The sequence below is a fragment of the Empidonax traillii genome, unplaced genomic scaffold (assembly GCF_003031625.1).
Source record: "Empidonax traillii isolate 1590-97213 ecotype Southwest subspecies unplaced genomic scaffold, ASM303162v1 scaffold2:size4533513, whole genome shotgun sequence".
Classification (NCBI taxonomy): domain Eukaryota; kingdom Metazoa; phylum Chordata; class Aves; order Passeriformes; family Tyrannidae; genus Empidonax; species Empidonax traillii.
Genome location: NW_020955195.1, coordinates 3,707,660 through 3,734,087, shown reverse-complemented (window position 1 = coordinate 3,734,087; position 26,428 = coordinate 3,707,660). Strand labels below are relative to the sequence as shown.

The window sequence follows — 26,428 nt, the reverse complement described above, 5'->3', positions numbered from 1 at the left end:
TGCTCTGAAATCTGTTAATAAATGCACATTCACTGGAGAAGAGAGGACAGAAAGGAAACCTAATCAATAATACTCCTATGAGACATCTTTACCTCTGTGATGGGGGATTTAGGATTGACATTCCTAGCTGCTGCAATCTCCTGCAGCTGGTTCACAAGTTCAGTGATTGACAGCCTTTCCTCTGGGTTCACCTTCAAAGTGGAGCCTGCAAAAAGAGATTCAGATAAAGTAACAAATTCTTCAGGGCCTTTCTCCCAGTTGATATTAATTTCTTCAGTGCATAACAGTGCAAGAAGCAAACATGTGAACAGAATGGAGCAACTGCTAAATCCATATCTAAATATCATTCTCATAACAGATATCCATGAGAAAACAACAACACTCCTTAGGATTAATAATATTTCAAAGATTACACTACAGCATCAGTTAATGAAGAACCACAGAAGTAACTTTGTGTTTAATACTGTTGGATTTGGATACATTTCTGGAACTGTAACTAAAGTTTCCAGTAACCTATTTGAAATTTAAAGAAAAGAGAATTTTTTTAAGCAAGTTCAAAGAAACCAAATCAAAACACTAATTGTTCTTATGCATTAATTCAGATCCTAAGCAAGACAGGCAACAGAACTAAAATAGCAAGTTTCACATCCTTATTTTTTTTGATAATGGATTAAAATTATTAAGAAAACAAGAACTTGTTGCAGTTCACCTTTTTCACCATCACCTCAACAACACTCAACCATCAGTAATAATACAACACTGTCAGTAATAACATGTATCCATAGAGACACCAAATTAAATAACATTGTGAACTTACGGATGAGATCATGAAACACAGAATAGCGGGTGTCATTTTGTGGGATGACATATTTCCCATTGACTATGCGAAGTTTAGCTCCATCCTCGAACGGGTGTTGCCTAAAGCACAGCAAGTACAGGACACAGCCCAGAGCCTACCGAGATAAACACAGAAATACTTTATAGAATGATGGAGTCATTTAAGCTGGAAAAGACCTTTATGGTCCTCAAGTTCAAACATTAACTCAGCGCTGCCTGTCCACCACTAAACCATGTCCCTCAGTGCCACATATCTTATAAACACCTCCAGGGATAGTGACTCAACCAGTTCTCTAGACAGCCTGTTCCAAAGCCTCAAAACTCTTCCAGGGAAGAAATTTTTCCTAATATCCAATCTAAAGGCCTCTCTCACACAGCTTGAGGCCATTTCCTCTTGTCCCATCACTTGCTACTTGGGAAAAGTATTCTTACCTTTTTTAAAAAAATCAGCTAAAAGTCATTACAAGGAATTCATTTTATGAATTTCAGAGTATACAAAAATAAGTAGTCTTGCAACACTGAGCACGTTCAAGAACAGGACTGTTCTTACAAAAAGGTTCAGAAGTTTTATTTTGTATCTTCATCCTGCGCTGAAATGAGATATCTAATTTGTGGGGACGGAATTTGATCTTTTTTATTTTTAACTCAGATACATGCTGTTATGCAACACAACAGCTAGGTGAGCATTTAAGTGTCAAGCAATTCGTTTAAATGACACTAGGGAGACACAACAGCATCCCTAAAATGCATCTTTGGTAAAGGTTTGGAAAAAAGAAGTCCAAATGACAGGTCGTTTATTCCCTACAGTGAGATGACTACTCAACTCCTGTAAAAAATAAAAAAAGCAAAAAAAACCCCACAAAACAAACAAACAAAACCACACAAAAACCAAACCCAAACAAACCTCAAACAAAACAACCAAAACCAACCAAACAAAAAAAAACCAAATAAAAACCCACAGTGCTACCATATTCTGGGAACTCTGAAGTTCCCTGGAAAGGGAACAACCTACACAGGCAGAAGTCAGTTTTGAATTCTCATCTCTGAATAATGCAAGTGTTATGGATTAGCTGGGGTAACTGCATTTGTTACTGAAGTAAATGAAAGCTGATATAAATTCTTTCAAATAAGTTAAGGTATTAAATATACTTGTAGAGTTACACAATTGCAATAGAAACATGTTCCATTCTCACCTATATAAGTTTGATAATAAATCATCCAATACCTCCAAGCAACTGTTTGCACAATAGTTTGGAAAATTCCTCTTCAAAGTTTCTTCTGAACACCAGTTTGGTTGTTTAAGCACATGGGCCTTTATAGTAGCCCCCACAAATAAAACAAGCCAGTGAAGATGTTACCTAAGAAAACTGCTCACTCTCTCCCGTCCTCTGTGTGCACAATTTCCAACTGTCCTTGGCTGTCAATTTATTCCAAGAACAGCTTAAAACATCTGAAGTTATTGGAGTATCAAAGGTTTGAGATTTAGTTACTCCAACACACTTACTGAATCAGTCCAGGGCCAAAAATAGAGTACATATGTTACTTCTATATATTCTTGCACATTTTTGTCAGTCTGCTGAAAAAAAGCGCTCTCTAATGTATACACTGAGGCATCACACAGCATACACTAATTAATCCAGAAGGGGAATACAGACAGTACCATCTACTAACCCAAAGAAACACCTGTTTGCGAAGGAAGGCAGGCAGATCATAATTTAGAATGAAAGCACTCCCTGTGTAGTCCAAGAACACCCTGCACATCAGAAGGCAGGAGGGGAGAAAAGGCCATCAGCTGGTGCTGGTTTCCTCTACACACAGGAAACGTAGAGGCCACTTAGATTTGATCTTTGCTTCAACTGCTAGAGAACGTTTTTCATTTCCTCTCGTTTATCTGTAACTTAGGATTGTAACTGTGATAGATTCTGGATATTTTAAGCACCAACTGCCATTCAGTTTGGCTAAAAGGCAACTTCAGTTGCAGCCACCATCCACACAGCATCAGCATTGGTGCACTTAAGAGAAGGGCCCATTTCCTCAAGATGCTGTCCCAAAGCTGCACAGTCCCTCCAGAGAAGTTGCCTGGGTCAGTCTGAGCACTCACATACTAAAAGGCAAAAAAGTAGCATCACGAAGTCACCAAAAATAACTGGGAATAACTTTTGTCCTGATATTGGGCCATTATCAGTAGGGTTTTTTTAAGCCTTCCTTAAAAACAGTGGGGATTCTAGAGGGTTGAGGTAGTGTTTGGGGATTGGGGGGTGAGAGTGGGTAGGACTGTTTGGAACAAATGAAAATACTGTTATTTTCCTCCTGACCAGCTTCAGGCAACAAGCAGCACACTTAAAAAGTTCTGCAGTACAGACACAGGATGACACAGGTATTACACTTAAATACTTTCTGAGTTGAATTAACCTACATGAATTCTAAAGGGATTGTTTAGCTCACATAGAATTAAAACCTGCAAGATGTCTTACACTGACCACAGGACTTTTTTAGTAGATACCAGTAACAGGAACCCAACTTTGAAAGTTTGCTTCTTAACAAACATTTCCAAGGCTATTTTGCTTTTTCAGAAATCTTCAAGACTGAGTGGGTATGAAGAGCCTTCCAAGCCAAAGGACAGTTTCAATGGAGAAAAATCTTCATGACAATGTAAAACCTGTCACTCAAGTTGAATTTCAGTTCAGGAAATCACACTGGTTTTGAAAATATGTAACTAAAGGTATCTGGATTTAGTGTTTATTTTCTGAAGACCTCTAAACTTAGGTGGGAAATACAGAGAAAGCAGTTGGCCAAGTCTAAAGAAGCTCTGATAATCAATAACTAATCACACTCCCATTGTGAAGTCAATCTGGCTTGGTAACTATCTTTCATCTGTGCTGCTGTTCTAAGGAAGACATTATCTCCTTCATGATTTTGAAATCACACAGTGACAAGCACACAGACTTCAGTCATGGGTGTTATTCACTTGCTTTCTTTGGAAAACTGATTTGTTTATCCTAACCACAAACTACAAATCATTTATGCTTCCTGAGACAGGGCCATATTCTAATGCTAAATACTTTGCATATTTTCACTGAAGCCAAAGCATAAAAATACAGAACATGTTCCAACAAAGCCATGGTAAATGAAACATCTTCCAAAAAAACGAGACAATCACCATGTTCATACTAACAGATACAGAATTATTCTAGTCAAAAAAAAAAAAAAAAAAAAAACCAAACTGCAATCGCCCTTTTCAGTGAGGCTGTTTTTTAGATAAGTTTTTAGCTTTTTGTTTAACTGGACGTAATCCTGGCTCAGACTGCCAGTATTTCACGCATGTGAAGTGACCAAATGGTCATAAAAATGTATTTGGCTTGGTGTTTCTTCACATGCCACAAGAAAATCACCAACAGCTGTAGAAGCTGAATAAGAGTTTCCTCAATGTCTTGTAACTAACTCAAGAAACTGAATGAAGTTACGAAATCCCAAATAAAACTTCTAAAGCACCAGTATTACATTTTCTCAGTTTGTCTTTTGACACACTGCAAACACAGGTAACAACTGAACAGCTTGACACCTGCCTCCATAAAAAACATCCAATAAACTAAATCCCTAAGGACAATCTCACTGGGGAGCACCTTAGTGCTGCAGTATTATGCAACTGGAAAAGGTACAACTGAAGATTTAATAGTTACCTTTAATTCTGGCTTTTTCAGTGAATGTTAACAGTTTATCACATATTTTATGCAAAGCATGAATGATCTCTGCATAGTTCTCATCCTTGCTATCTGTTAGTATTTTACCTAGATGCAATACCTAGACACAACCATTTTGAACTTGCCAACAGGTTGTCCCAGAATTACACGCATGGCACAGCACAAAAGGTAAGAATTTGAATCTGAGGACTCTTAAGTAGTAAGGGTTTCTGGTTGCAAGCTCCAACTAGGCAACAGTTCTAACAAATACTAAAGAAGCTCAGCATTGCCTCTCACAGTGGAAGTCAAATTAGATCTGTGAGAAAACCTTGAATACTACATCCTGTTCTTTTAATATTTAGATACAGAGTCCACACTATGTATGTTTGTTTTTATATAACACACTACTACAACATTTATTTTGGTCCTTTTATTTATTTAATCAAAAAACTAATGACAAGCCTGCAAACCCAGTTCCACTGTGACATAAGCAGCTATGACACAGCAAGAGAAAAAGTTCTTACCCAAATGTCCTGTTTTTCACCAATTGGAAAATTTGAATACAAGTCTATCATTTCTGGTGTCCTGTACATTGGCGTTGTATTCCTTGTGATCTGCAGAAGACAGAATTTATTGAAACAGAATCTTAAAATAATAAGCTCCAACAACATATAACCAAGGAAACAGCTCTCCATGTAGAACGGATAGGATTCTCACTTTGAAAATAATTTCAGAAGGACCTTGACAAATTAGAGGACTGGGCAATCACCAACCATATGAAATTCCACGAAGGGAAGTGCCAGATTCTGCACCTGGGATGGGGCAACCCTTGCTGTTTGCACAGACTGGGGAATGAGGTGCTGGAAAGCAGCGCCACGGAAAGGGCCCTGAGGGTCCTGGTGGATGGCAGGTTGAATGTGAGTCAGCAGTGCCCTGGCAGCCAGGAGGGCCAACCCTGTCCTGGGGGACACAGGCAAAGCATCACCAGCTGGGCCAGGGAGGGGATTATCCCGCTCTGCTCTGCCCTGGGGTGGTCTCACCTGGAATATTGTGGCAGTTTGGGCACCAAAATGTAAGAAAGATCTGAAGCTGTTAGAGAGTGTCCAAACGAGGGCCAAAAGATGGTGAAGGGCCTTGAGGGGAAGCCCGTGAGGAGCAGCTGAGGGAACTTGGTCTGTTCAGCTGGAGAAGAACAGACTGAGGTGAGACCTCAGTGCAGTTGCAACTTCCTTGTGAGGGGAAGAGGAGGGGCAGGCACTGATCTCTGCTCTGGGGTAACCAGTGACAGGACTCGAGGGAATGGCACGCAGGTGTGTCAGGGGAGATCTAGGTTGGATATTAGGAAAGGGTTCTTCCCCCAGAGGGTGGTTGGGCACTGAACAGGCTCCCCAGGGCAGTGGTCACAGCACCAAGCCTGACAGTGTTCAAGACGAGTTTGGATGACACTCTCAGGTACATGGTGTGACTCTTGGGTATGGTCCTGTGCAAGGCCAGGAGCTGGACTCGATCCTTGTGGATCCCTTTCAACTTGGCATATTCTGTGAAATACTTGTCAAGGCAAAAGACATCAATTGAATTCTGAAATAGTCACAACAGCTTGGATATAAGGTCAGATAAAGACAGTGGTAGTGAACTATTGTCACAAGAGTCCTTTCAAACTGCAAAGCACATGAAGAGACTATTCTACTTGAGGCAAAAAGTGATAAGGACGCAAACACCAAAAATCAACAATAAACAAAGAAGTGAATTCACACTGGTGTGTGTATATCTCATAGTTTCATGTCACAGACAGTGCAGACACATCCAACCAGTTAAGCCATAGATCCCTGAAGAGAACTTTTCTACCTTCTTTCTGCATTGACTATACGAGACAGTGATACAACCTCATCATTTCTCCAGAAACCAGTGGATTGCTCTCTGGGGATGCCAGATTCCAAAACGGAGGAGTTCACAGGACTCATAATATCAGAAGTTGCATAGATGAATTTTAAGTGTCACTGTATTTCTCCTGTTGATGTATTACATTAGATTTACCAGCATTACTCTCAACTAAGAACAAATGCAGCCCTCGAGGCACTGCAATACTCCCTATTCATATTATGCTGAGCAGACTTGCCACTTCTTTACGTATCATTCAACTGAGAAAAACAGATGGGAAGGTGAGAGTCTCTCAGGCACAACCAATTTCTGACTTCTGGTCAGGAATGTGATGACAAGAAGCCTTGGTAATGACTTATCTTCACTGCAGAATGGACACAGACCATGTCGAAGCAGTGCTTGTATAGGTAGCTACAAAACACAAGCTGTGATTGTAACTGTAGAGAGTGTTTCAACTCCGGCAACACACATACAAAACTAAAACTTTATAAATAATACCACAAGTGAAACAATCTTCAGAAGTCCTGTGAATCAATATCAGATTAACAGTAACAGTTAATACACTGCCGATATTAAGATTAATTCCATTAAAATATCTCACCTCTTCTTCAACCAGCGATCTCTTCTGTGCAGACCAGTTGTAGTCAGGATAGTAAGCTATAGTTGTAGCACTACCAAAGTCACAAAGTTTAATTGTCCCTTGGTTACTAATCAGCAAGTTTTCCACCTTCAAAAAGAGATAGGATAATAGATTAAAGATGTTTTCTTTCTGTACACTAACACACATGCTTTTACACAACAGCTTACTTGTGTAAGTAAAAACTACTCACTTTAGATTGAAAGTTGTTTACAGGAGCAGAGATTTCAGACAGTACTGTAGTTTTATAGCAATATAGCCAACTTTCAAAAGGAAGCAAACATACCATGAGCAGGAAATATTAAAGAGAATGAGAAATAAACCCCAGGGGGAAAAAAAACACAATTTCCTTAGAGCCTAAGAAAAGGCCAGTTTTTCAGAGGACACTGTAGAAGCAATGTCTTGGAATCTAAATGTTTTCATTCCTAAAACTAAACACTGTTAGCTTGTCTGCAGTGAAGTGGTGGTTAGGACTACTGTAGACACAAAACAGGAAGGAACTAGTAGAGAAGCAGTCTGCTAGGAAACACCCAGAAAGAGGCAGCCATGACCCTCTGCAGAGACAGAAACCAGCTATTTGTGGACCATGTGCTGCCTGAATAGTTCATCATCATCCTTGCCTTTTTCTACTTCATAACAATACAGGAAAGTTGGAATTTAGGTGAAATGGGGAAGAAGCTTAAGGAAAGGTTAAAAGTAAGTAAGTACTGTGGAGTCAATCATAAAAGGGACGAAAAATAAAATACGCATCTCTGCACAAAGTTATGAAAAGGTGTAAAAGTTAAGAGGCATATTGTAATATTAGAGCTCCACACTTCAGATAACTAGGTTTGTCTTCCCTTTCCCTTTGAAGCCACATCATCTCCAGACTAACTTCTGTAAAACCTCAGTTTACAAGACATGCTATTAGCTCTCCTTACATGTGTCCCTTCCAACTTCTTCCATCAAAAAATGAATTTTGACTGCCCTGCAGGAAGACACAAGCAACGTTCATGATGTGGTTAGAGTGTCAATCTCAATGAGCAATCTGAATTCCCTTCTCTGTTGGATAATCTTTGCTTACCTCTATGCACAACAAGAAGGGTGGGCATTCAACATCAAATTAAATTTATACAATAAAAATGGTCACAGTATGACCAGAGATCAAGCCTCTGTGCAGGTATGTTCTGGGTTTTGTGCTTTGATAAAGGTTGCTAATAGCATAAAGCTTTCCAGCTGATTATTGAGATTTTAACAGGCTCTATGACATGTGTTTTGCAGACTAGTTGTGCACTACATTACAAATCCTGAAAAGATGAAATTCAGACAATTAAGGTGTCAGAAAAGAACTGATATTTTACAAATCACTCTCTAACTAGCTTTGAATTTTTATAGCTCAGTAACTAGCTAGGTTCTTTCAGTGGTGAACACACGCATTTTAAGTGCAAGTTTTGTCATATGATCTCAGGAACAAAGAACAGACCACACTGACAAGCATGAGAAGGAAACCACAGGAGGACAGAAAAGGCCACCAGCAGAAAGGTAAACTTGTTTTTAAGCTGCACTATAGAAGTTCATGAAACCTCACATTTTTAGTTGAACTCATTGAGAGAAATCTGTTGGAACTCCACCCTACCACACCCCTCCCCCAAAAGTGCACATTTGAGGTTGGCTCAAAACTCTGACCTATGGTTTTCTACAGTGCTGGCCTTAATTCAGCCTTCTGGAAAGGGCAGCACAGTTAAATGATCTCTGTTTGGCTCCTGACTGCAGTGAGGTCTCTGACTACTACCACACAATTATCATCTTGCTTTAGAGCCCCTGTAAATGTGAAACCAACAATTCCAAATTCCTGCCTTTTTCCATGTTTCATCTCTGCCAGGGGCTTACATTACTTAAGAAAAAACAGTTCTTGAACTACAATTACTTCTACGGTGCTGACTGTGAGAGAAATTGCATATTTATTCATAAGCAGTTTTTTTACGTCTTCTTTTAAGAAAAGAAATGCATCTTTTCTACAAGCTAGGGGCTGGTATGGAAATTTCAGTGAAGAATAGAAGATTTTATTCTAGAAAGTAACACCAAGAAAGTTCAATCCAGACTTGGTTAATATGTCTTTGACACGACCTAAAACTCTATTCAATGGTATCAGAGAAAAAAAAGGGGAAAAAAAAATGCTCTATCATAAAAAACCTATGTTCCTGTTAATGGGCTATACTAGTGTCTAACAAACCTTTCAACAATGTTAAAAGCACTTAACACACGTTTACTTTTAAAAAGTGGTTTTATTTTCCTTTCCCTAAAGTGATTGAGTACATGCTTATTTAAGGAAGAACAGATTTTCCTTTTCTTATGTTCAGCTGAAATCACATTGACATGTGTGAAATTCAGACACTGCTTCAGGAATATGAAAAGATGAAAAAAACCCCCCTTCAAAAATACAAAATTCAACCTTTTTTTGAACATTGTAACACACCTTTAAATCTCTATGGATAATAGGAGGCTTCTGCTTATGCATGTGCTGCACTGCTCTGCAGGTCTGGTAAAAGATCTTCAAAACTGTGTCACAGGAGATAGGTCCTTTGGATTCTGCTTTCTTTAAGAATTCCACCAGCTGTCCTGCAGGAGATCAGAGAAATTCACATAAACACAGAGAGAAAGAACACTGCAAATTCTGAAAGCTTGGCACAAACACGACAAACACTCCAGTTGTCAAGAAAGATTTACAGTCTTGAGTTCCATTAAATAGATATTCTGAAAATGGCAAATCCACACTGACTGCAGGGACAAAAGAAATAGTGCTCCAAGGAACTACTCCTACTCTTCTTTTCTCTGACTAGTCTCAAACACAAAAAACTTAATAATTACCTCATATTTAAGACAAGGTTGAACTGTAGCCTAAAAAAACCATGATCTTTATCCTGAAAGAGCTAAGGTTTAACTCTAGCTCCACTGAACCATGCTACCTTCGAGAGGCTTTCACAGCTTCTAAGTTATGAAGCAACCTGTGCAAAACAGCTGTCAGAAGCAATGTGTATTGCTGGGAAAAGAAATAAAATTTACCTTTACACAGCTCTGTAAGCAGAAGAAACTCTCCCTGCCCCGTGTCTGATTCTTCTTTTCCTATAGATGCTGCAGAGCAGAACTGGACAATGTTGGGATGACCTGAAAGTTTTTTCTGGACGTAACATGTTCAAGGAAGATGACTGATAAGTTTATTGGCACTGCTGCATCCAGCAGTTCACTTGAAATGCTAGCTTAAGGCCACAGAAAGCATAACAGCAGCAATTAATATACTAAGCAAAACAAGGAAATCCATGCCTCAGCTGTAAAAAAACTGAGAAAGTCACCCAAGCTAATGTAACAAAAAGTCAAAATATTTTAAAATCCTTATGGTTAAGGCTCTGAGGAAACTGGACTTCATAACAGGTCTAGCTGCTTCTTTTTGTCTTTGACAATGACTGCAAAATATTAAAGAAGTAGCAAAGAAACCTTCTAATTATCAGTTGCTTCTCTAGATGGCTGATCAAGAAGAAAGGGCTATTGTCTCCTCACCTATCTTTCCAAGGCAATTATTAAGTATGCTATGTTTCAGTTTTAAGTACCTAAAGCAAAGTTCAGAAGAAGCAGAGGTCTAAAAGAGCATGGAACTTATCCTCTCATCATCAGTAACAATTCTTCATGGTAAAACCGTTGTCATGTTTCACTTCCAGTTCAAAAATTCAAGGTATCATTTTCCAACTTTGTAAAGGCAAGTGCCGTGTAAGTGGTCTCAGTTCCTGACAGTGAAAGCCACATTATGCTTGTCTGTGCATCACCCTGGTCATACACTGACTCATGCCTATCAGAAAAGCACACACTGTTTACAAAATGCATTCACCAAGTCCGAAGAGAAAAAAAGCAAAGATGTTGTAAGTACAATAAGTACAACAAAGCTATTAAAAAGGGGCAAGCTGGATCCACCAAATTAGAGTAAGTCCAACCTTACGCGTCTCTTCACAACCTTTTATTCAGAGCTGCAGGAATTATTTCCATTTCATGGTTTTATCTTGGAAAGTTAGCAGCAATTAATCCTTGCTCATGTCGTGCATACACTTTAGTGACTCTGAGCTGTGAAAAACATCTGAAAAGCATGCAGTTCTTTGCTCTTGGCAAGACAAAGAGTAGCTAGAAAATATATGTTGCTGTGGTAGTCCATTCTTGCAAGTGTATTTCTAGAAAATGGTGTTTAGGGTAAGATTCTGCCAAACATATCAGCAATCATAAAAAGAAATGTTTGAGTAGCTTAAGATCAGTGGGCTTGCCTGGTAATTCAAAACAAAGCTGAATACTCAGAGGGGAACACATCAGGATACCACAGCTACTCACTGACTCATGAAACAAACTGAGGGTCTAATAGGAGATGCTGGGGAGCAAACACTGAATTTACTAAAGTCAAGGACTGAAAACCCTCTGAGATTACATTATACCCCCTACTGACTAACATCACTGAAGACAAAATGGACAGCAATGACACTGAGAAACGTCTGCTTCTTGTTTCTGATGCATGTAGTCTACTGAAATTCCTTTCTTAATACTCAGCATTAAAGCCAGATGCATCCAAAGCAGAAATTAATAGACATTTGGACTAAAAGCGAAGAGCAATAAATGCAGTGAACAACTGGGAATTCTACTTAAGTATCATCTGAATAGCCAAAGAGTCTCTTGACCACATTCACTGGGCTGCAAGAAAGCGCAAGTAGGAATTTCACTTCTTGCTAGGAGTGCATGGCAAAATCTGCAATAACTACAAAAATTTTCTGCACACATTATATTGCAGCAATTTTGGAAAAACTTACCTTGTTTCATAATAAACCATGAACCAAGCCTCCCTCAGAATGTCAGCCCAATTAGATACTGTATGGCATGGAACAAACAGAATCTGTACAATCCTTTTTTTTTTCCTCAGAAATGTCTAATATCAGGCAACATTAGAGAAAAGGATACCATAAAACAAACTTCCTGAATGATGGCTTTGTTCTTTTCTTCTTCATTAGACAACAATCGCTGTCAAAAAACAGAAGAAAAATTGAGAAGATACAGTTACTAAAACTTACAGAATAACAGTGCCTAGATTTTTTTTTTTTTTTCACAGAATACAAAGGATAAGTTGTAATCAAAAGCCTAAGGCATTGTAATTGGGCAGTAAACAAAGCTGGCTTACTGTACATTTTGACATCCTGCCATAAATAACACCCAGTATTCCTGGACTATTCAGGTTTGGTGATGACTGAGCAGTTGTAACTTCTGACACTCTTAAAAGTAACTGCTCTGACAGTTCTCTATTGTAAGAAAACACTAAAGTCTCCTGATTACAGCATTGTGGACTAACGAGGAAAGATTCATCCTCTGCCTGAAATCAGTAACAACCTTCAACCCACTCTATACAAAACTCTTTCCAATTATGTAGCCCAGCTTTTTCAATGGTTCTTGACTAATCAGCAATAAAGTCAAGCATTACTCTTGCTAAAATCATTTGGATTCGGAAACAACATTTGGCTATAATCAGCCTGAGCATTTGCTACAAAAGTGCAAGTTTCACAGAACAGAGGAAGTACAGTAATGGTTCGCCTTTTATCTGTTATTTTTTAATGGGGCTACTTTTGGAAGACTCTTTGAATACATATAGTAGACAGGTTTAGTCACATGTTTTGTTATTGTAGGACATGGTATGAAATGATAAAAATTAGGCAAGTAATTACTGATGGCATAATGCCATCTTACCTCTACAACACCTCATATTGCCATCCTTTTCACTCTCTCCCCAGGAGAGGTCTACATACTGATACATCCACAGAATACCCCAAAAGGGAAGCTTTTTTTTGTGGTGAACATAACTGACGTGATTTACTTTTCAGCAAAATATGACTAAGTAAATTACTTCACTTTATTCCCCTTCTCAAAATATTTCAGTTGTTTACAGTTTTTTATTATAAGCCTTTAGAAAACAAGAATCCAGAGAAATGTCCCTTAAAATGCTAGGCTGAATGTTTAATCATTGACTCAAAGTGTGGAGCACTATTTTTAACACTCAGAAAACTTACTCTGAAAGTACAAAGGTAGGCTAAATCTGGTCCTGAGAAGCAAAAAGTATTCCTGTACTCCACTCCAGGTAACTAGGAAATATCCTGTTTACCCATGCAACAAAATGTTTAGGACAAGGTCACGAATTCCTGGACCAAATGAAGACACAAGCAGCAGTGGCACCTAACAGATGAATTCCCATGTTTTGCCATTGCTATAAACATCACAATTATTCTGGATTTCTCAAAATTACTTGTTCAGTGGTATACATCAAGGAATAACTGTCACAGTAAAGCATCAAGCTAAAAACACAGACCTTATAAACCTGCAGTGAAGAAAATTAATATTACCTTTAAAGCATAATCTTTGCCACTTCCAAGATCTTGAGCTTCATAGACAAAAGCAAAACCCCCTACAAGAAGAAGGCGCATTTAATCAGTTTTAATTTCAGTATTCATGGACATCACTGTTTGTAGTCTAACAGAATTAATATACGAGTTTATATATTTTTCCAAATGTAACAAGCATACATATTTTTCAGCGGCTTGCTGGGAGTGCTGGTTACCTATATCCAAGATTTAAAATACTTCATTCCTTTCTTTTATATATGCCAACAGCATGTTGTCTTTGCTAGCTTCAGACTTTTTAAGTCTGCATATGCAGATTTCCTAGGAAGTAACTTTTTTTATTCAAAGGTCCTTGTAAAACCAAGACTCAGTACAGACAGTATTACCCCATGACTTCAATTAAGCTTCTTGGTATTATACTGTTAGGCTTCCTATTAAAAAACAAAACAAAACAAACAAACAACCAAACAAAACAAACACCACTGCAAACCAGCTATAACCAAGGGAGATAAAATGTTAATATACAACTCCTACTTTTAAGGTAATTGTCATGCTTCAGGCTTTGTGTTAAAAACAGAAAGCGTTTTCAAGCACTGAAGCACAAATTTCCAGTGAGGGTGATATTGTTACTAAATTGCAATTTGTTATTCCATACAACATTATTTTCCTTCCAACTCCTTTTGTCAAAGCATCTATTTTCTCAAACACTTCCACTTTGCTCAAGAACTCTGCCCAAACTTCTGCAGAGGAAAACATTGAGAAAGAGTTACAGGTCTGCTAAGTTTCCTCACTGGCCACCCATGTTAATCTAACTCTGTCAAAAGAACATATTTATCCAATTCTAATCCATTTTTAAGACCCCAGTGGATCATTTCCATTTCTTCTGGGAACATCATCCTTGTGGTTACACCAACAGTGTGGTGTATGCTGTCTACAGCAGAGTATCTTTACTAGAGTAAAGGCCAAAGTGACAAACTTCAATTATTTGCCTTTCTACTCCTCTAGTACAGAATCTGTTTTCACTGAACTATATAGCAATGTTCTCTCTCTAGGAACAATTTGGAGAACAAACACAGGAGATGCCAGGAGAACTACAGAATTTTACCAGTCAAAAGGGGAGAGAACAGGACAACTAAATAATCAAGCACCACAGAGAAGAAACGAGCTCACATGGCACTTTTTCAAAAAGATGCAGAAATCAGTACAGTCACATTAGCACCCAAGACCTTCTCTGTAGATGAGAAGTATTAACATGAAGCTGAAGTGAACATAGTATTTGTTTTGTGCCATTTAATCAAACACAAGTCTTTTCAAGAAGTAATCACAAACATTTTACATGGCCATTGACCGTGGCCAGTGTTCTCCAGAACTGAATGGTTCTGCCCATACATCTCCTTAATGTCCCAGTAGCATCCACAGCATGAAACAAATAAATTACAGGCTCCTGGACACTGTTTTTGCTTTTGGGGCTGCAGTTCGGTAGTACCATACCTTACCCACACGTGCACTGTGCTTATCCATTTACCATGACTCGTTCTGCAACATCAGGTTTGGCACTTCCCACATTAGGAAGTTCCCCTAGCTTTTCCAAAGCCTCTAGTCCAAACGTTCTCACCAGCAATTCCAACCAGCATTTGGGGCATGGGTGGGACAGGGGCTGGAAACAGAATGAAGTTCACAGTTACCATCATCTCAGCATTACCTGAAGAAACTTTGCTCCTCTCTGAATGAGAACATACGCAAGAAAAGCATGGCTCTGGAGAGTTCTGATCAGTTACAGCTACTCTTTACAGATTTAACAGAGCTGGCAAAACAAGGAAGAGAATCTGTGAGTCATCCTTCCACTGAAGGCAGGTGCTGGGAAACCTTGGCTTCTGACTGGTCTCCCCAACCAGCTCCTTATTCCCACCCAGAGGCATTCCCCAGGTTTCAGAGTTTGCTGTCCCAGTGAGTTGCAAGCCCCTACACGAGCGTACACCAGTCAGTTCACCACAGAGCTACTGTCTCCATGTCTTCGTCCTACACAGATCCCACAGACCTGCTACACAGTCAAAGTACTGCTGGCCCTGCAGAAGAGAAGCCTTTATATTCATGCTAATAAACATTTCAGTTATTTTATTCTAATAACTCTGCAAGCGGCATCTTGACACTAGATGCTTAAATATACAAAAATTAGAGCCTTCAGGTCAGCACAAATTTCTAACACAAAATTACTTCACAGTCAGTTTTTTGGAAGGCATTCAAGGGCTAAATGGTGGCAGAGGAACTCCAGAAAGGTTGTTCCGCAAGCTCAGCTCAGCTGTGTACACTGTCAAGGATTCCACAAGGGCTGGAACAGGGCAAGTCTGCTCTGCATTTCAAGCATGCACCTTCCTAGTACGTCTATAAACACACGAGCATCCACAGACCTACATACATGCACTCCAAAACATACCTGTGCTCCACACAAATGCATCAGATGTCCTCTTGGAAATAAGACAGGTGGAAAGCACCTACGAATCAGAATTAACTCACAATCAACTCAGTCCACCATTTTCAAGCATATCCGATGAACTACCAAAGTGATCCAAACCCCTAGAAACACTGCTACCTTTCCAACTACTTTACCTGGTCTGATAAGCTTTCATAAAAGTTCTTCCTACAGTATAAGAAATGCTCACAGCATAGACCAAGTCGCACAATATCACTAAGCTTAATCCTGTTGACAATAAGTATGAAGGAGTAAAAGGAGGAATTTGTTGACCTGACTAAAAACATTAATGTAGTCTTCAAAAAAGTTGTATTTCAAATTTTTGTATTTCAAATCATCATACAATCCTCCCAAAACTCTGGACACATTCACAGATGTCCCACATTTTTCTCGCTCAATCAGAAAATAATCTTGAAATTCATGCCTAAAACTCAATCACTTTTATGAAAACAACTCAGTTCACTTCTTGATGCAGAAGCTAATTTTTTTTTACCCCCAGAATCACAATGCTACAACCAATTTAGAAGTGCTTCTGAGGATTTAAGTTATTCTTTTACATTTAAATTAATCTCATTTCCAACCAAAAACCTAATTTTAGCCCTCTTCATTGCTAGCTAGGAATCTAAAATTTTATATTCAGCTTCATGACTACTTCATAATACACTGGTAGTTAAATCTCAATACTCACTGCAAAACATAGATGTTAATTCTGGCATAGCATTGCACTGAATCATTTTGTGCAATGCTAGCCATTTAAAAGTTACAAATTGTGGTTATCAACAGAAGTTAATACATGCCCTGCCTAGGCTAAAGCACAGATAATTAACTTTCAGTAAAACATAACTGATATTCCTTGGAGTCAAACTAGCATACAAAACGTCCAAACCAAGATTTTGCTGAGATCAAATTTAAGCCTGGCAAGAACTCAACTTGTATATTTGCAAAATACTTAGATTATTACCACACTTTAATAGTTAAGAAAAAGAAAAGTAATGAACAGAGTCTTCTTTAAGGCCATTTCAATGGTAGTACATGTTACCCAAGCTCCTAGCAAGAGTTACACAGTAGAATCCCACAGTCCATACAGAGGTATTAGAATAGCAAGCTGAAGGGAGAAACTTCACTGAAATAGCAACAGCTTAACAGTAGATAAGTAGTTCAAAAGATGCACTTTTATTTTACTGATTATACCTTGTATACAAGTATTGAAATGCTAAACTTGCAGAAGTCCAGAGAAAAAACAGTGGTGTCATGCCTGGTTAATTGCTACTTCATTGCATCTGTTGTAGAGAGAATCCCACTGCTAAGGCCCTGTAATCTCATCCTTTATAGCTATGCCACTTGAAAGTAATGTTTTGAGAGGAAGTTTTCCATTCTGTCATTTTACTGTTTCACCCAAACACAATTCAGTTCTACATAACATTGATCATTCCACATAACACCTGGCTCACTACTACTGCAGCACTACAGCTGATACCAAGTTTAATTTCATGGATTTTCCAGGATACGAAGGGAGGTAGAGCAAGTTGTGAAGGTACTTCTAATTTAGATTTTCTTTTTAAACCGTCTGTTGTTGGTGAAAACAATTCTTACGCAAAAGGCAAAATTAGTCCTACTGCTTCTTAGATGCAATTGCACTTCAGGTTTGATGCTGGATGTCTTAAAGCAGTTTTTATACACCCTCAATAGAGACAAGTTTACTGGCCATAACATTACTCCTCTGCGGTAACAGTTCACTCCAGGTCCTCTGACCAACCTCTTTTGCAAAAACGCAGGAAAAAAAGCGGGGGTGGAGGGAAAGCACTTTCAACTCAGCTGTACAAACAAACACCTATATAGCAGACAGGTGAGGCAAATTACAAAGCGAAAGTTAACAGCAGAACTGCTAGAGGTGTATAAAGAACGTAATTATGCCTGGGGTGTTTTCACTCATTTTTTTTCCATTGATGAAAAACATCTGTAGGTGCTTTATAGACAGTTTTCTGAAGCTTTCTATATCTTAATATTTCCCCATACAGGTCACCAATGCATACATGTACGCACCCATTCCAGCTCTTGCCCTAAGAGACAGGTTTTGCCCTGCTGAAGTATTTCTGAGCCCCATTCTCAGAACACAGCCCAAGCTCTCAAAAATGGTCTTAGATTATTATTTTCTGCCACAGAAATTGTGGCAAAGGAAAACTGTTTGGGTTTGTTTTGTTTGTTTTTTTCCCTTTTCCTGCAAACAAAAGCTCACACAGAAAGGTTCACTACAAAGTACCACACCAAGCCATGGAAACAGTGTAGCCAGAGTACTACAGTCAGTCCTGGAAGCGGTCTTGCTCCCCAGCAAACCAGGAGTAACAAGGTAACACAAGAACACAACTTACCAGACACTTTCCTGGCCCACACTGACAGTCCTTTGCATGGGGAACTACCTCTACCTCATTTCCTTTCATAGTGAGCACTCTGCGATCACCCTTACACCACGACAGCCCGGGGGCACTGTTCCTGTCAGCACTTCTTCACCATCTTACAAAGATTAGAACACCCTTTCTTTTCCAACCAGATTTGGCTTCTCCCTCAAGTTAGACCTAGGCATCACATAATACTGAATAATTTCACTGCACTATTAATCCAATTGGATTTTACCCTATTCTTTTTTATCCTGTCCCTGTTTTTCACATCTCCATGGATTTTTTTTTTTTTCCCCCAGACCAGCTATTTCAGTGAAATGACAGTTTCCTCCTTGGCAGAGACATGAAGCTCAACGCAAAACTGTTTGCTACTGTAACACACTGTTTCATTACACACTTTAGCAGCCATGAGCAAGGGAGGGTGCGAACAGTTTCCTGTTTGTAACTATATCATATGACTTGTCCACGCCCCTCCCAAATACTGACCAAATTTGTTTCCATATCAATTTTGAGTAAGCTTACGTTTCAATTATAGCATGATCAAAACACTGTAATTCTAGCCCGGACTATAAAGTTACAGTGCATCTCACCTGGAAGCTTTTCTATCAGAATACAAGCAGCATCCTTAATCAAAACAGAAAATATTCTGCTATTGTTGCAAACAACTGATTCATAAGCCTGTTTTCTGAAGCCCAGTAATGCGTTCGTGTCAACTGCAAAGTCCTAATCACAAGATGAAACTGCCCCAAAAATGAAGGATGGCCCACATTTAACAACTGGGACATTTTCCCACAACCTTGAGAAGCAGAATATCTTGAAACTTTCAGAGCTCCTCTGCAGGCAGGAACTGCTATAGCCAAGAAACACTGGCCTTAAAAAATAGCACTGTTCTGCTGCATGTTGAAAACATCCTCTACATCTACAGTAAAGGGAATGTAACTGGAAAGCTGCTAGGTCAGATGATTTAGTTGTTCTTTAGAAGTCATCATCTTTTTTTCCTATCTGTCAGCAAATAAAACAATGTTCACAAAAACTTGACCATTAAGCATTCATTGTGTCTCTACTGCCAGAATTTACAAATTAAATACAACCAAAAATCAGTACTTAATTACATTACCACCAGTACTTGCAGAGGCCATAAAATTGTTCCTGTAAGCTTTGTAAACTGCAATACTGCCTGTTCACACTGAAAATACTGAGAAAGCCTTGAAATCTAAAGCAGCTTTTTTTTTTTTTTTTTGATAGTTTAATGACAGACACAAGTTTCACCTTGTCAGAAAGCAGCTTATAGTAGGTCAGATACCTGGCTTCAATTCATCTTTTTTGGACCCAAAAAAAAACCCCTCAAAAACAAAAAGTCTGCAGCCTACTGCTACCTTTATGACTAAGGAATAATTCTTTCACTACAATAAAAAGGTTTGACTCAGATTAAACAGTTTGAATAATGCAATATTTTGTCATTGTGTTTCTCTTCTTGTGTCCTCTTTCGTCAACATTAGTTGCTCAAAGGAAGCACAAGAAATCATTACACACGAAGAACGGCTGTTAAATGTGTGCTACAGAACTTCCTTGTTCCCTGTTTTTCACACAGCCAAACACCTGATTTGTTTCTTCCTCAGTTGTTCAGCCTCACATGCAAAACAAGTAAGAAAAAGCATTGGAAAGTTGTGAATTGTAAATGGACAGTTAGGTAAAGAGGAACCAGAAGTATTATTTTAACCTAGATATATTAAAAAAATATTGAGATTTCATGCAATTTCCTTCCGTGTAACTTGATCCTGACTTTCACTGGGTTTTTTTCAGCATACAGAGGATCTACTCTAAGCACATGGAACTTCCTTGTAATGGCAGTGCAACTGGACAAAGTGACACATCACAAGGAAGATCCACTTTGGCTTATTTGCAAAATACTGTTGTAGTGAGAGGAAAATGTTCTATTAAAAAAGAATAAATTACTAGTATTAATATTAACCCACATCAAAAAGCCTTGACAACTTGATGGTGCACATAGCGAATGTCACAGCCCTAAGCTCAACAGACAGGAGTAAGAAAAATACATGTCTATTCTTAAAGTCCTTTCTAAACTAAGTAACAATGTAGTGAGAAGGAAATACCATTGTGTCTAATCAAATACAAGACAAAATGTATTCTGAGCACATTATGAACTTGTAATTTATTCAGAATCTAAAGGAAAATGATGCTGAAACAAAACAGAAGTTCCACTGCTTTGTCTGGTACCTTTGTACTGTCTGAAAAGCTGTTTTCCAGAACTTCTCCCAGTTATCCCGTACATACATCAGCATGAAAAGGTCAGTGTGTTTCATGAGATAAAACTGGTATTTGAAGAGCTGGCAAGCATTGCATCAACATCCATGAAAACTCCCTCTTTCTTTCACTGTTCACTTGAGGACATTAACACCTTGATTCCTCCGCAGGAGAACCTCACAAACACTGAAACACCAATTTCATCACTTAGTTTTTGCTGCACATTTGTCAGGCCAAAGAAGTAATACAAAAAATTTTCAAACAAGTTGAAATTAGCATACATGAGAGCAGGCAGCACATTTCTCTACATGTTCTAAAGGATAGCATTGCTCATTCCATGTCACCACTGATCAAAGACCCAAGTTGTTTTATGTAATTATTTTTAAGTTGAACCAAGACACCACTGCCCCATTTCATACTAAATCAAAGAGTTTGTCAACAGGAGATATTAAATAATTTACAGGCTGCTATAACTGCTTCTGCTACCTCAATAATACAACAGCTACTTGCTTTTACAAAACAAAAGGGCTCAGTGGAAACATTCAAGGAAGAATGTGATTGTAGTTAAAGACTGAATAATTTCTAAACACGTGAACAGCTTTATGAATATCTTAGTTACCAAATCATTTCACCTGTGTTCTAAAGAAAGCAATATTTTTATTAGGCACTTGTTCAGCACACAGCAAAAAGTTAGCTAACTACCAAAGCTGCTACAACTGTGCAATTTACAATTATCCAAAAAAAAAAAAAAAACCAACTCTTCTTGTAGTTTTGAAACTTGACAGTGCATATCACAGGACATGCCATTCTCCTATCAGTTTACACTCCTATTGGGGTAGCATTACTAGATAGAATTAGAGAATGAGTTTTTGTAATTTCTTCACCATCTTTGGCATTGCCAGTCTCACAATGAATACTCTGACAGCCCAGTGACAGTCCTATTATTTCTACAGTAGAGGCAGAGATCAAGAAATTTCCCATGGTTACTTATCCATCATCTTTTAGTGTCTTCATTAGCATGTAAATAGGTATCTGGTCTATCAGAACAGATGTTTTGTCCAACATCATAGGCAAAACAAAAAACACCTATACTGTCTAGTATTTGAAAAACAACTTTGCAAGGTTGGTTGTGCAAATACAGCAGCTTTTCGGAGCAAGAAACAGGAAATTTCTGAAAACTAATTTTTAACCTGCTGTGGTCAATTGCTTTCCCCACTCTTCCCCAAAGCCAAACGTGCAGGCTACATCGACCATTGAATCAGCATGGAAAACCTCAGTCCTTCAACCACTTAGTACAGATTGATATGTGAATCCTGACATTCTTGAAAGGGTAAGGATGTTCACTGAAGACGCAAGAAGTCTGCATACAACACACACACTGTTCATATAAATACCAAGGGATCTGACAGGTGACAGTTTCAGCCACTCTCACCTAACCCCAAAAAACCCAAATAAGCATTTGGGGAGCTCACATGGAACTGGACTACATGCACACAAACATCCTGGTGAGAGCAGATACCCTTGCTGGGGTTGAGACAAGTACAGACTACTTAGACTTGACCAGTGACTTACGGCCACACAAGAGAGTGCCCTCTGTCATAAAATGTGCGACAGTTACATTTACTAATATCTACTAACTAGATATGCAATCTGTGACTATTTTAATGAAGGAAAATTGTGGGGGTGGTCTGTGTGCTTAACTGGAGGACTCAAAAGAGCCATGACACCCTGAAGCCACCATCATACAAAGGGCAAGGGGGGATTACACATAAAGACCCCAATCCATTTCCTCTAAAATGTCTTACCTGCAGTGAGCTACTGAAATGCTCAAGCAGAAAAAAAAAGATAGGATACCATATTTTAGGAGTGCTCAGTCCAGCCTGTGACACACTTAATCTGCCCTTGCATTCAGAGGTAGTATCAGTGCTAGAGATCATCACCAGCTCACCACCCTGGGCTGCTCTCATCCTCCTGCAGCAGCACACCACGTCTGCAGCTAGCCCAGTCCTACTCCTAGCACGACACCTCTGCAAAATGAGCAGGGAAAAGCATCCACATGAACTGTGCATCGAGTCTCAGCTCACAGCACAGCCCAGCATGTACCCGCACCAGCACTGACGGCCAGCACACCACGAGGCTGGAGGGAGCTGTGGGGTGGGGGAACAACTGAAACCTGTGCCATGCTGAACCACAGGCCCTGCTCACACCAACTACAAACAAAGCAGAACCCGTGATCCTACAGAAGAGGACGCCTCTCTGTGTTGGCAGATGACACGCGGTTCACCGTGGATGCGAAATCTAAATTCAGAAAGCAGCATTTGACTTTCCAATAGGGAATTCAGCACGAAAGGACTCATCTAGAAGAAGAACAGATTCTGTATTTGTAAGCACGGAAGGGAATACTTATAAGACACAGTTATGGAAGCCATGTATCAGAAAGTGTCACACACAGGTTCAGAGCTGAAAGATAAAATGCAATTTCAGTAACAAAATAAACCATATGCTACAGACAAATTCAAGTCTGAAGATATCAGGAGAGGCTGGGACTTCTACATTTTATATCTATTTTATGTTATTACTCAATAAAACCTAGGGGTTCTTTTACACCAGCTATGTTGGCCAGCAAATCTTACTTTCTAGCAAATGCAAGCAGTAAGCCTGACACAGAAAGAAAACAATAAAAAATAAAACCATAATACTGAGGCAAAGATGGAACATGAAGCAATGGCTACAGACAAATTGTCAAGAGTTAAAGCATGTCCCCATCTGCTTTAAGTCATCTAACCTGGCATCTTTCCCTTGACATTTTACAATGGCTGTGCCAGATCCTGGGAAACAGCAGGCTGCTGTCAAAGCAAAGTATTCAAATACTTGCTTCAGAACCAAGAACTAAGCAGCAGATATGCCCCCAAAGTAGCTTCCTGTCCTAACTTTCCTTTGTCCTTTGGAAACTGCTGTGCTCACCGCCTGCAAGAATTGTTACAGTATCAGCAGCACAGCCAGTTCTTTCAGTGTTCACACCATACCGAGTGCCTGCATCTCACTCACAACTCTGACCATAAAGAAACCGTAAGTAAAGGCCGACGGCCAAACAGGACTTGACATTTAGTACTGTTTTAAATGCAACTTACTGCATAAGAAACTGCCAGATTCTGTCTAAGCTCATATGTCAAAAGTGCTTAAGCATTCAAGTGACAAATTAAAGCAATGGTGAAGACCAATTTCCGGTGGGTTTACACCACTTAGTTTTTGTAAGTAGCTTGTAAGTAGTTTGAAGTAGCTAACCCTAAAGAATCACATTTTTCTTCCATGCTGATCATCAAGATTTCAATAAAAAACTACTTAAATACCAGACAATTACAAGAAGAAGCTGCAGAAAGTAACTCCAGTAACGAAAAGGAGGTCTGAATAGAGCTTTGCAGTACTTAACCTACATAACCCCAACTACCTGTAAAAAGTTAATGAAATATTTAACTGCATTAGGATGGACAAGTTCACATTTTAGTCTTTTCCAGACTAGCTTTCGGTGACTCTTCTGCTTGAGTAAATAAAGTAATTTCTCTGACCACAAGCACAACAAGATCCAAATTTCTGCTAATACCTAAGCAATTTGCATGCACCAAACACAGCACCCATTCTAAAACAGACTAGTAAGTGCTGCGCCAAAATTTCACCAAAACTGAAAACTGCCCAGACATTTAATTCCTGTGCTCTCGCAAAGTCTATGTGCACAGCGAGATCAGCCTCCTGACAGGAGTGTTTAAAGCAAACACGTTTTACTGCATTTCACAGCCTTCCAAACAACCCAATGCACCTTTGGCATAGTATTTACACGTTGTCATCCAAAAAAAAAGGAAAAAAAAATTCTAAAAAAACCAAACATGTAACTCAGCATTCCCACGAGGTCCCTGGTAGATTATAAACTCCTCTGAGTTCTGTTACGCGGTGAGAGAGCATTTCAAACCGCAAGGCAAGTGAGGAAGCGGCCACTCAGCACACCGGTTCCCTGCTGGCTGCTCCTGCAGCGGGACAATGACACCAAGCACGGCTCCACGGCACCGAGCCGAGCCTGGCGAAACACCCCGCTGCCCGGGACCCCCGGAGGCGACCGACCCTTCCCCGGGGCCGGAACGCGCCGTCCCGCCCGCCCCGAGCAGGGCGCGGCCCGCCCGGGAGAAGGAACCCCTCCCTGCCCAGGAAGGGGACAGAGAGGGGGGACGGGGAGCGGGAGGCCAAGCCCGTCCCGACCCCGCAGCGCCGGGGCCCGCCCCGCACGGCCCTCACCCTCCGCGATGACTCTCTTGATGCGCAGCTTCATCTCGCCCATCTCCACCGTCTGCCCCACGAAGTCGTTCTGGTCGCGGCTGGCGGCGCCCAGCGACCCGGGGCCCGCCAGGAAGTCCAGGGCGGACTGGAAGAGCGACATGGCCCCCCCGGCAGGCACTGCCCGGCGGCGGCCGGGCGCGCAGGGGTGAGAGGGGAGGGGACGGCACGGGGGTGGGGGCGGCGGGGCGGCTCCGCCGAGATACGGGCAGGGACAGCGGCGGGACCCCTGCGCGGGCCGGGCCGTGTCCGCGGCCGCCCTTCCCTTCCCTTCCCTTCCCTTCGCTCCGCTCCGGTCCCGGCGCTTCCGGGCCCGCTGCGTCATTGACGCCCTCCGGGCCCCGCCCCTCGCCCCGCGTCGGCCCCGCCCCGCGCCGGGAACGCGCCTGAGCTCGCGCACGAGCCCGATCACCTTCCCTTTCCCTTCCCGAGCCCCTTCCCGCTCCCGAGCGCGCTCCCGCGCCCGTTCCCTTGAGGAGAACAGCTCGCCTTCTCGCCATGCTGCCCGCGGCGTTCCGCCCCGGGAATCACACAGCACGCCGACTCGGAAGGGACCCGCCGAGATCATCGAGCCCCGCACGGGACCCTCCCAAAGAGTCACACCCACACGAGAGTTGTCCGAGCTCGTGTCCAATCCACGGATTTTTTTTTTTTTTTTAATTATTTATTTTTTTAAAAGTTGTTAAAGGCGGAAAGATTTATCCATTTGCACGCTGGCGTAATTCCCGTTGAAAAGCAGAGGGAAACAAGGTTGTGCCGAGTCTGCACTCCAGTTCCACTGTTACTGGTTTGCATTCCGGTTCTGCCCACCACACGGGACTGCAGAACGGTGGTGGAGCTGTGCTCCAGCCTTCCCATTTCAACCCTCGTCTAGTGCTCGTCCTTCTACAGCTTCACTCAGAATGAACCACAAGTCATTCTGGCCAAAAATCTCAGGTGCGGAAAGTGGTAAAGAAGGAATTTCCTTTCGTGTCATAAGGTCAAGACAGGGCAGAGCCATAAACTGGGGTGCCATAAATGAAAAGTTCCTTTTGTCTATTAGTATACAGTAAAGATATGCCCTTTAATTTCCATTCCAGTAATTGCTTTCAGCTTCTTAAGAAGCTTTCAGCTTTCTTTAGAAGTTTTCAGCTTCTAAATAGCACTGAATTAGCATTCTATTTTGCATTTATCCAAAATATAACTAGAAAAATGGCACCCATAACAATATCTCCATAGCTCTAGATAGGGTTCATTAGGTTCAGCACAGATGAAAATCTATTTTAGAAGCACATCTCAGAAAGAAGATTAAATACTTCTTCAATGTTTATGTTTTTTACTGCAACTGCTCTTGTGATGTACTCTGAAAGCACGAGTCATAAAGATAACCCTCACACAAAGCAAACAGAAGTTTTGATCTTTCTTAATTTAATATGTTCATTTTGTATGCAGAGACCCTCCATTTCTTCTGAGATCAGAAATGCACAAAAGGCACTTTTACAGCCAAGCTGGCACTTCTGTCCATTCATTTCCTTTCCTAATTGCCTGTTCTAGATTTGAGTGAAACCATGCCC

At 40.3% G+C, this 26,428-nt stretch overlaps 1 protein-coding gene across 2 annotated transcripts in view; it reads right to left on the bottom strand.

Annotated features, from left to right (window-relative positions):
- GAK (cyclin G associated kinase) overlaps nucleotides 1-25,093 on the bottom strand; it is a 69,034-nt gene extending 43,941 nt beyond the window's left edge. For both annotated transcript variants that reach the window (XM_027901758.1, XM_027901843.1), the window contains exons 1-9: nucleotides 24,837-25,093; nucleotides 13,425-13,486; nucleotides 11,998-12,057; nucleotides 10,075-10,189; nucleotides 9,488-9,630; nucleotides 6,997-7,122; nucleotides 5,042-5,131; nucleotides 818-953; nucleotides 93-205 (exon numbers count right to left, since the gene is read on the bottom strand). In XM_027901758.1, coding sequence (XP_027757559.1) covers nucleotides 93-205; nucleotides 818-953; nucleotides 5,042-5,131; nucleotides 6,997-7,122; nucleotides 9,488-9,630; nucleotides 10,075-10,189; nucleotides 11,998-12,057; nucleotides 13,425-13,486; nucleotides 24,837-24,978 — 987 coding nt within the window. In that variant the 5' untranslated portion in view covers nucleotides 24,979-25,093. The remainder of the gene's footprint in view (nucleotides 1-92; nucleotides 206-817; nucleotides 954-5,041; nucleotides 5,132-6,996; nucleotides 7,123-9,487; nucleotides 9,631-10,074; nucleotides 10,190-11,997; nucleotides 12,058-13,424; nucleotides 13,487-24,836) is intronic.
- Between the last annotated feature and the right edge of the window lie 1,335 nt (nucleotides 25,094-26,428).